At 39.7% G+C, this 10,231-nt stretch overlaps 3 protein-coding genes across 3 annotated transcripts; all 3 read left to right on the top strand.

Moving 5' to 3' along the window:
* Positions 1–553: 553 nt before the first annotated feature.
* On the top strand, positions 554–1,119 carry LOC6649073 (basic helix-loop-helix transcription factor scleraxis). Its single transcript, XM_023179013.1, has 3 exons — positions 554–768; positions 830–960; positions 1,016–1,119. Exons 1-3 carry the CDS (start codon positions 554–556, stop codon positions 1,117–1,119), a joined length of 450 nt encoding a protein of 149 aa, XP_023034781.1.
* A 376-nt stretch (positions 1,120–1,495) lies between these two features.
* LOC6649072 (DNA replication ATP-dependent helicase/nuclease DNA2) lies at positions 1,496–5,089 on the top strand. Its single transcript, XM_002070966.3, has 3 exons — positions 1,496–2,151; positions 2,218–3,255; positions 3,312–5,089. Exons 1-3 carry the CDS (start codon positions 1,600–1,602, stop codon positions 5,043–5,045), a joined length of 3,324 nt encoding a protein of 1,107 aa, XP_002071002.1. The 5' UTR covers positions 1,496–1,599; the 3' UTR covers positions 5,046–5,089.
* A 2,816-nt stretch (positions 5,090–7,905) lies between these two features.
* On the top strand, positions 7,906–9,923 carry LOC6649071 (pickpocket protein 28). Its single transcript, XM_002070965.1, has 5 exons — positions 7,906–8,084; positions 8,146–8,346; positions 8,402–8,861; positions 8,921–9,515; positions 9,580–9,923. Exons 1-5 carry the CDS (start codon positions 7,906–7,908, stop codon positions 9,921–9,923), a joined length of 1,779 nt encoding a protein of 592 aa, XP_002071001.1.
* The last annotated feature ends 308 nt before the right edge of the window (positions 9,924–10,231 follow it).

Below are 10,231 nucleotides of genomic sequence, written 5' to 3'. Positions count from 1 at the left end.
ACTAATATAAGAATTTGGTAGTGGCCCCTTATTTATCTGCTCCGCACCTGTTTTAAAGATATGAAGACACAGAGTTTTTCAAGGATCATTTGCCCATCGACCTAAAGATGAAGATGCCAAAGAGAGGCAAAAAAAAAGGAGATTGAATTGCCCGGACTGCAAGCGATGGCCAATTAATATTACACAAATATGTGTGTTTGTTGTTGTTTTGACAAGTGCGCACAAGAGAATGTGTGGAAATGCTCTGGTTATACTATTTTCTTTTGCCCCACCCCCTGCTCTCACATCTACACACACACACACACACACGCATATGTATGTATGTATGTAGTTCCCATTTCTGTTGGTTTCATGCACAATTTGTCGTCACTTGGCGATGACTTACTTAATTCATTTAACAGTCAAAGTCGGAGCGGCCTGTGGAACTCATTTGCGAATGATGCTGATGACGATGATGCCTCCTCCTCGTTGTTGTAGTCGTCGTGGCCGTCGTCGTCATTCAGTCAGAGATCGTTGTTGCCTCAAGTTCACACTGCATAGAATCGAATTTGGAATGGCCTTTGCTTCATCCTCATCCACATCTGTCACATATTTGCTAACAGCCTTTGGACATCATGATAGTAATAGTTCAGCCGCCAGCGGAAGTACTAATCCCGATTCGGAGGACTCACAATTATCCTTAGTGGGTCGCGGCCAAAATCACAGTCATAGATCAAATGGACCACCCAGACAGAAGATTAATGCCCGCGAACGATATCGCACATTTAAGTGAGTTGGCCAAATCAAATCGCAAAGACAATTTTATATATATATTTGTTTTGTTTATTAGTGTTAATTCTGCCTACGAGGCTTTGCGTAGTTTAATACCCACCGAACCCGTAAATCGTAAACTGTCTAAAATTGAGATTATACGCCTTGCCAGCAGTTATATAACACATCTAAATAGCACTTTACACGCAGGTAAGTAATTAAAGAGTATTCAAATAAAAAGTTATTGATAAATCCTTTTAAATAGGTACGGACTATCAGCCTTGTTTGAAACATCAACAACAACAACATGAAGGAAGTGAATTTGCAACTCGTATTCGTATTTGTACATTTTGTTTTAAATCAAAGTAATATAATTAAAATAACATAATTTAAATTGAGTGTGTGTTTGAATTTCCCGCCTAATTGAAACGAAGTCCTCTATCGTCCAATAGGAAAAGCAAAATAAAAAAACGCCATCTATCTCTTACTGTTACAAACTCACCACAACAGCAACTGACCATATGATCTTTTAAATATTTACAATCAAACTCTTAGAAATGAGTATACAAAAATACGTGACGAAAGTTCTTCTCACTTCACTTGTTATTCATAAAAAAAAAGAAAAGTGTTTCTATAAAACAAATTATAAATTTTGATTACAAAGCGAAATGGTAAGCGGTTACTTTTAATTTTCAATAAGTCTGGCAGCATTGTTTGATGGCTGGCGCCCTCTGGCCTATTAGCTCGCTCGTCGAGTAGGTGACAAAGAATTGCGCCAAAAATTTGGCGTGAAAATATTTCATAAACATTTCAATTGAAAAATATAAATAAATTCCTAGACAATATAAAATGCAAACTGCCAAACGTGTCCTGACGCCCAGTAAGCAGCAGAATGGCACCTCGCCCGAGTCCACAGCAAAGAAATTCAAACAGCAGTTGGAACTGAAAGATGAATTGGAAAATTTTCAATGGGACAACGATGAGGATTTTGAGGATTTGGATGCTGTGACAGTGGCCCACAAATTGGACCTGAGTCGATGGCAACGTTGTGTGATCCAAGAAGTTGAGCGGCAAACCAAAACACATGAATTGCGGCTAATAGTGCGTCAAACTGTTGCCGAAGATCACGATAAGGAGGAGGTTAAGGAGGCGGCGGCAACAGCTGTTTGTCATCTCCAAACGCCTTGGAATCAAACGGCGCTATCGACCGGTGATCTAATCTCATTGCAAGGTCAATGGCAGCCTTCATTGGGTGCTTATGTCATCAATCAGGATCATGGATATTGTGTCATTCATCCAGATTTACTGATATCAGGCACGACGGTTACGGGTTCGTTATTCTGCCGCCGGAAGGCAGTGCTCCAGGAACGTTTCCGTGGCCTAGATGCGGGCAATGCTGTGGTGAGTCCACGTCTCAAGATTTGAATAGATATTTTCCAGTTTGTTAACCAATCAATTGATCTACAGATGGTTATTGGTACACTGGTTCATGAATTGCTCGAAAAGGTTCTTAGCCAAAAACTCTACAACGCTGACCAAATTCAAAAGGCACTTGAAAATATGTTTAGCAGTCCATCACTTACCTCCATGCTCTATGCGGGTCGCTTAAGTCTTGGCGACTTGGAGCAACAGCTCCATCAATATGTTGAACCCATTTTGGCCTTTGTCCAACAGTATATGAAGGGTATACAGCCGTCTGTGATGCCACATAACACATTCCGGGGACGGATTGAGCAAATTCATGATATTGAAGAGAATCTCTGGGTGCCCCAATTGGGGCTTAAGGGCAAAGTAGATGTATCTGTTAGATTGGCCAAACAGAAGCAGCCCATTCCCCTGGAGTTAAAGACTGGCCGTGCCAGCTTTTCAATGGAACACAAGGGACAACTAATGCTCTATCAAATGATGCAATCGGCACAAGGTCGGGAAACTAAAACTGGACTGCTTCTTTATCTGCGCGAGGGTCTCATGCAGGAGATACGCGGCGAACGAAAGGATCAGCGTAGTCTGATTTGGTTACGCAATGAGTTGGCTCACTATCTGACCCGGCAAGTTCAATTTCCCGAAGATGGCAATGAACACTCCGCCTCGTCGGTGTTCCAACTGCCGGAACCCATCTATCATCACAAAGCCTGCGAGAATTGTGCATACAATACAATTTGTTGTAGTTTTGCCCAACGAGAGGCTTCCCAACTTCAACTGGCTGAGGATCATCCACTGAGTGTCCTTATGCCAAAGGTATTGGGACATCTTACCGAGGCCGATCAATCGTATGTTATGCATTGGTGTGGCCTTTTGGGCCTGGAGGAGCAACATTCACGGCAATCCATTCAGGTGAATGCTCTGTGGACAATGAGTAGCCTTAAGAGACAGAAACAGGGTCGAGCCATCGATCATTTGAAGCTTGTGCCGGATCAGAAAGTCATCTACGAGGAGGGTCGTTATAGCCAGTCCTTGGCATTACTTGACCATAAGGATGCTATATTAGATTTAACACTGAGTGGGGTAAGTGCTCATCCCATTAGTTCTGAGTACTTAAATTGGAGCTCCTTTTTTTCCAGTTCGATGTGGGTGAATATGTGATTGTTAGTTGCCATTCTCGACTGGCCATTGCGGCGGGTCACATCATCTCATTAACTAGTCACCGTTTGACCCTTCAGCTGGAGCGTGATCTTAGTCAGCTTTATGCTGGGGAGATCTTTATTATGGACAAGCATGAATCCCAATCGTTTTCCACCTTCAATTACACAAATCTGGGTCTTCTCATCTCACCGGGTGAAAGATATGATGAACTGCGCTCCATTGTGATAGCCCGTGATCCACCCACAGAGCATAAAGTGCTGCCACGTCTGATTCTTACGGAAGGAGCCGACATACTTGCCTCCCTCAATAAAGTACAAAAGTCAGCTGCTCTGCGGGCATTGACCACAAATTCGTATCGACTCATCAAAGGTTTGCCTGGCACTGGAAAAACACAAACTTTGGTCGCTCTGGTCCGTCTGCTTCATCTTCTTGGACGCAGTGTGATAGTCACAGCCCAAACCCATTCGGCTGTGGATAATTTACTACTCCGCCTGATGCCCTACAATCTGCCAATGATAAGATTGGGCTCCCGTTCTCGTCTACACCATCAATTGGAGTCGATTAGTGAATCCAAATTGACGGCGGATTGCAAGTCTGTTGAACAGTTAACAGCCGCTTTGGAGAAACCATCCATTGTGGGTGTCACTTGCCTGGGAGCCAATCACCCGATGTTCCAGCATCGTCAATTCGATTATTGCATTGTGGATGAGGCCACTCAAGTTCTCCAGCCGACAGTGTTGCGTGTATTAATGCATTGCAAACGATTCGTCCTTGTTGGCGATCCTGAGCAGCTGCCTCCGATCGTAAGATCGCTGGAGGCCCGACAAAGAGGGGCCGACGAGACGCTCTTTCGCCGCTTGGATAGTGGAGAGAAGACCACGGCTGTGCTGACCCTACAATATCGCATGAATCGAACCATCACTCGTTTGGCCAATCAATTGACTTATGGCCAGGCCCTTAAGTGTGCCGATGATCAGGTGGCCAATGCCCGACTTCAGCTAAAAGTTTCTCTGCCCGTTGCATCGAAATGGGTTCATCGTGCCCTTCAAAGCCACTTGGAACAGGCAGTCATCCTAATGGACACCCAGGATTGCTCTGACCGTTGTCACGAATATGCCAAGGGTTCAAAGAAACTTGGCGAAACCTGCTCATCCATTGAACAACACTATGGTGAGGGACAAAGCGAGGATACGAAACGTTCCAAGCGTCGCCAATCCAAATACACAAACTACTGTGAGGCTGCCATTGTGATGCATTTACTACGACAATTGCTAGCGATTGGCTATGATGCCAACCGACTTGGTGTCATTGCTCCCTATCGCGCCCAGGTCGAGTTGTTGCGCAAATTGGGCAACGCCCTCGATCAGAATATCGAATTCAATACTGTGGATCAATATCAGGGCAGAGACAAGGATCTCATCATCTATAGTTGTGCCAAAACAGGCGCCATTCCTCTCGATGGCAATGAGCAAATGGAACGTAGTCGTGAATCTGAAATCCTTGAGGATCAACGTCGTCTCACCGTGGCCATCACTCGAGCCAAGCACAAGCTAATCATTCTTGGCGATGTCAAATGTCTGGAGCGCTATGGCCCCTTCAAACGTCTCTTTGAGCACATACCGGATCGTTGTCGTCTCCAGTTGATTGAGAATCGCATGGATTTCAATTGGAAGGCGTTGCTTGATGAACTGGCCGAGCTAATGGGCGCTTAAATAAAAGTGATTATTGATTGATATTAGATTTATTTATTTATATATGAATCTAGAATTGTATGCATTATCTTTTCTTTTTTTTTTTTTTTGATTGTTATTTGTTTTTTTTTTCACCCCGTGAGTTATGTTGCTAGAAAAAATGTTTATTTTGTGTATATTTCAAATGTTTTTACACTTATCAAAAAAAAACTTTGAATATTTATTACGTAAATAAGTAAAACTATTAAATTTATTAATTATTGGAAAGGAAAACAACAAAAAATACAAACATTTACATCAAACTCAATGCTAATGTTTATTTCTTTAAGATCAGTTTTGTTGTTCATAAAAATTTAAACAAAAAACTTGTCATATGCATTCAAGTTGAAAGTTTTTAAAAGCCTCAATGAATGTTTGAAATTCGAAAATCTTTTAATGCCCAAAATGGTTTGACCTGTTGGATTATCGGAATCACATATTCGAGCTTGTTTTTTCGTTGTTCATGCCGTGAGGTGATTTTAAAGTCACTCAACTAAAACCACGGACATTCCTTCTTGAAATTTGTTGGTAAACAACATAAACCTTGACATCATTCGATATGTTTCGATTCTGATTGCAGCTCTTACGATTTTGAATGAATCATTATATCTCAACGTTAAGTTAAATGCCATAACTATAAGACCCCTTGGATTATTGTATGGTTAATTTTGTTAGTATTTACCTTAATCAATTTTGATTGAGACAATTTCTATGTAAATTACCATGAAAAGTTTATTTATTATTTAAGATATTTAATCTCAAATCTGTTGAAAATTGTCTATACAAATATGAAACGCGCCTTTTGTAATAACAAATTCGTTAAAACAAAGTACAAGGTACATTTGTTCGTTTTGTAGGAGACCCCAAAAAAAAAAATCTAACAATTGGAATTTCAATTTCATATTTGAGATATGTAATTTTCGCACAACATTTTGAGCATTAAAATAACTGCATATTATGGCAATTAATTTTTATTTGTTATTGTTTAAACGAAACGCAAACGTTATTGTTCATTCGAAATCAAAACACACAATTAAACGCATCAGATCATAACCAAATTTCGAGGTACATAACTAAAAAATTGACCCAACAAGAGGGAGTCAATTTGGTTTATAGCTTAAGAGATTCATAATAGCCTCAGTATATAGTATTAGCAACTCTAAAAGATTCCATATCTTAATCAACATGTCAGATCAAGTGAGATTCACTTGGAAAAAATTTGGACTAATTGTTTGGCCTTGCTTGCTTGATTATCATCAGAGCATCAAATCTTCGGATTTTCATCTAAAGTCAATTCAGTTTATTTAAGTTTTGGCTATATTTTATGGTTATTTACGTTTACCAACACACACACACACACACACACGCTGTCGTTTCTCTTGTTTAGATTATGGTCTATAGATGTATGTACATACATTTTGGTGTACAGGTATTTACATATACATACATTTGTACATACAGCACACTTCCCCTCCCCCAATTTAAACCACAAGTTTCTATTTTTATACCCTTACTAAAAAAGTGTATTCAATTTGATTAAAGGTTTCTAAAATCGGGAGAAACATATCATCATTAACTAAACTGATTTCATTTTTCAACTGATAAAAATTTTAAGTTTCAAAATCATTTAGCAAATGGTTATATTAGTTTTCAAAATATATGTAAATACATATATATATTATTGATTGAAAGTTTCTTAATTCGGATCGTAAATCTATACCCTTTACATTTTTACATTTCAGATGTGCAAAGGTAAAAAGTTGAGTTGGTTTTTTACTAGGTACTTAGTACTTTTTAAATTTTCTCACACATTTTTTGTCAATCTGCACTCAGGTATTTTATTTTTGACAATTTAAAAGCGATTTTCAAAAGTTATTCAAATATATATTCATGTAATTTCTGCTAATTTATCTAAAAAATATTTGCAATTTATACATTTTTTTTTGTTAACTAATTTTTAGGCTCAACAAAAATATAAATATCAATTAGGGAAATTTTAGTTAAAATAAATTAGCTTTTGCTTCATCAGGTCTGTTCAAGCCACGAAGTAGCTAGAGAAAGTTTCAAAAACATTTCAATTTTCTTATATCTTTTAGTTCCATTTTTAGTTCCAATTTCTTATTAGATCTTCAACTTCTTCTAGGTAAGTTTTGGGGCTCTTAATATAAAGATCTCGTTCCAATGTAAAAGTGACAACATGAATGAATTTTGTCTCCTTTGTAAAAGATAAGTCGATAATTAGATATTTCCATTCAAAATTAAAAAGCATTTAAAGTTTTTAACACTTTTGAAAATCAGTTGACATTTGGAAAAAGTAACGGATTCACAAAGAGTTTTCATAGAATATTTTACATTCAATTTTCTCAAATAAACTATATTTTGGTAAATGAATAAACATTGATTTATCTTTAAAAGTTTAGTAGCCACTATTAAACTTATTTAGGTAAGTGTATTCAAGCTTTGACCCGATGGAAATTAGTCTAACCCTTTGGTTAAATGAATATCTAGTTAGTAGCACTTGCGTGATGACCTCCAATCGAAATCTGCGTGTTGAGTGATTGCGTTGATTTTGCAATATTTGCCAAATACTCGTCCATTTGACATTTTCCAGTAAGTATTGTAAATATGTCAGTGTGCCACTTGCTTCTTCTTTTCATCCTGTTCTCTGTTGGGTCACGCCCCAAGTTTGTCCATTAAGTGCCAGTTGATGGTTGGAAATTTTCAATTTCTATTTGTCAAGTGTCAATAATGATTAGAACGCGTTAATGGCAACCAACCAAGTCGAGTGGCTTATATAAATGGAAGCAGCAAACGAGCCAAGGGACTCAAGTTAGAGTGCATCATGAGGACTCACCGCTCCAAAGGCACTGAAAGTGGCGATGACACCGATCAGGATGAAGATGATGAAACAACAATCTGTAGTCGTGAGGCAATTAAGCGAAATATTATCTATTATCTGAAGAACACGACATTACATGGCCTGAAGTATATAGCTGAGGAGCATATAACCATACCAGAGCGGTAACCATTTACCTATTCCCAGGTATTCGCATTTGTTTAGTTTTGCCTTTTCCCATTTTAGAGTTTTCTTTGGCATTTCCTTTATTGTGGTATTTTGCATTTCGGGATTTTTCATTTCCAATGTTTACATCAAATGGAGTGCTTCACCCATTATTATATCGACGAGCGCCAAGCAAAAACTCACCAGCAATATGCCCTTTCCGGCCATAACCATATGCAATCTTAACCAGGCTATGCTTACTCGAGTCAAGCGACTTTCAAGGTAATCATTTACTTAGAGTAAATGATATCGAAATTTAAATTCATTATCTATCTAGCTCGAATATCTCATTGCTTATGAGCCTTTGTGATAAGAGTGGGGATCAAACGATCTCATATATCGGCACCTGGAAATACTTCAAGGCCATTCTAATGGAGGTAGCCCAGCCGTGTGATGATATGTTAATCTCTTGCACCTTTGGGGCACGCAGAGAGAAGTGCTCGTTGCTCTTCAACTCGATACTAACAGATGATGGACTCTGTTGCAATTTCAATGCCCTGGATCCCTTTTATGTTATACGAAATTATAGTGACGATGTACGCTTGGAACCGGAAGAGGAGAATTCCAAATATGAAGCAGTCGACTGGACACCAGAGAATGGTTATGCCAAAAACCTACCCGAATTTTATTATCCCCGAACATCGGGTGGCACAGGCATACGCATGGGTCTTACTGTCGTTCTAAATGCTTCTATTTCCGAGTATTATTGTACCAAATCCATGAGTGTAGGATTCAAGGTTCACTCACTTGTCATAGTGTTGAGAAATGAATATGTTTATTTAAGATTCCGTTTCAGGTTCTGGTACACAATCCCGCCGAATTGCCCAAGGTTAGCAATTATGGTTTTCTTGTCACCGCTGGACGTGAAGCTCGCATACCCATTGAACCCATATACGAGGATGCCTTGCCCACCATACGAAGCATTAAGAAGACAACGCGTCGTTGCCTCTTCTCGGATGAGAACGATTTGGCCTACTATCGCACCTATTCGCGCAAGAATTGCGAACTGGAATGTGAAGCCAAACTTCTGCTTCAGGTATGCAGTTGTGTTCTATACTATTTGCCCAGAATCGATCCAGCTGCTCGGGTATGCGGACCGAATGACAATGCCTGCACAAATCAGGTGCAGACAGCGATCGAATCAACGCAATCGAATCTATCGTGTGAGAGCTGTTGGCCCGGTTGCTTTGAATTGACCTACAGGGCAACCGTGTCGACATCGAGCATTATGACCGGTTCAAGTTTTCAGCCAAGTGATGATCTGCTGGCGACTATCTTTAGGGGGCCCTATACGAAAATAAGCGAATTGTCGATGTTACATTTCTACTATGTCTCCAATACATTTCGCAGCACTACCAAATCGGAGATGTTTGGCTTCACCGAGTTTCTATGTGAGTGTGATCCTCTCAATCAATTGGAATTGAATAGCATATTCAAGTCTCATTCTCATTGCAGCAAATACGGGTGGACTATTGGGTCTCTTTATGGGTTTTAGCATATTCTCAATTATCGAGATTGTCTACTATATAACAGTTCGTCCATATTGCGCCTCACGGACTATACAGCGACGTCGTCGTGAACATCAGGCCCAACTCCTGTGGTTAACCCCAGTACGGAAGCCGCAAGAGCAAACGAAACAACGTCGTCGTCGACGATGGGCTCCTCCACTTCCACCTCCACCGTATAGTCAATTGCAGCGCAAGAAGACCAAGTTGAATAAGCTGGAAAAGAAGAGTATCTGGCACACCTTGCGTGATGGAGCACGGGATTCAACTACCGTCTATCCCTATGTGGACTAGTTGGGCTAATATTGTTTTTGTTATTTCAACGTTTTTATGGTCTAGAAAATGAGTCTGAGGCACTTTGAACCAAAAGACAAATAAATGATGAGACCAACGAACTCGCACACTCGAGTGTGCGTGTGTGTATATGTGTGGATGTGGGTGTTTGAAGGGCCATACCGGAAACGTACTCCACGCCCACCACAAAAACCAAACAAAACCAATTTAATTTCGTATCAATATCAAATGGCGCTAATCGCCACGCGACTTCAATTTTAATTGCTTACCAAAAATAGAGAAAAAGAAATTAACCAAAGAAAAAAAAC

The sequence above is a fragment of the Drosophila willistoni genome (assembly GCF_018902025.1).
Source record: "Drosophila willistoni isolate 14030-0811.24 chromosome XL unlocalized genomic scaffold, UCI_dwil_1.1 Seg141, whole genome shotgun sequence".
NCBI classification, from domain to species: Eukaryota; Metazoa; Arthropoda; class Insecta; order Diptera; family Drosophilidae; genus Drosophila; species Drosophila willistoni.
Note: the sequence above shows the minus strand (reverse complement) of the source record. Positions and strands in the feature narration are given on the sequence as shown.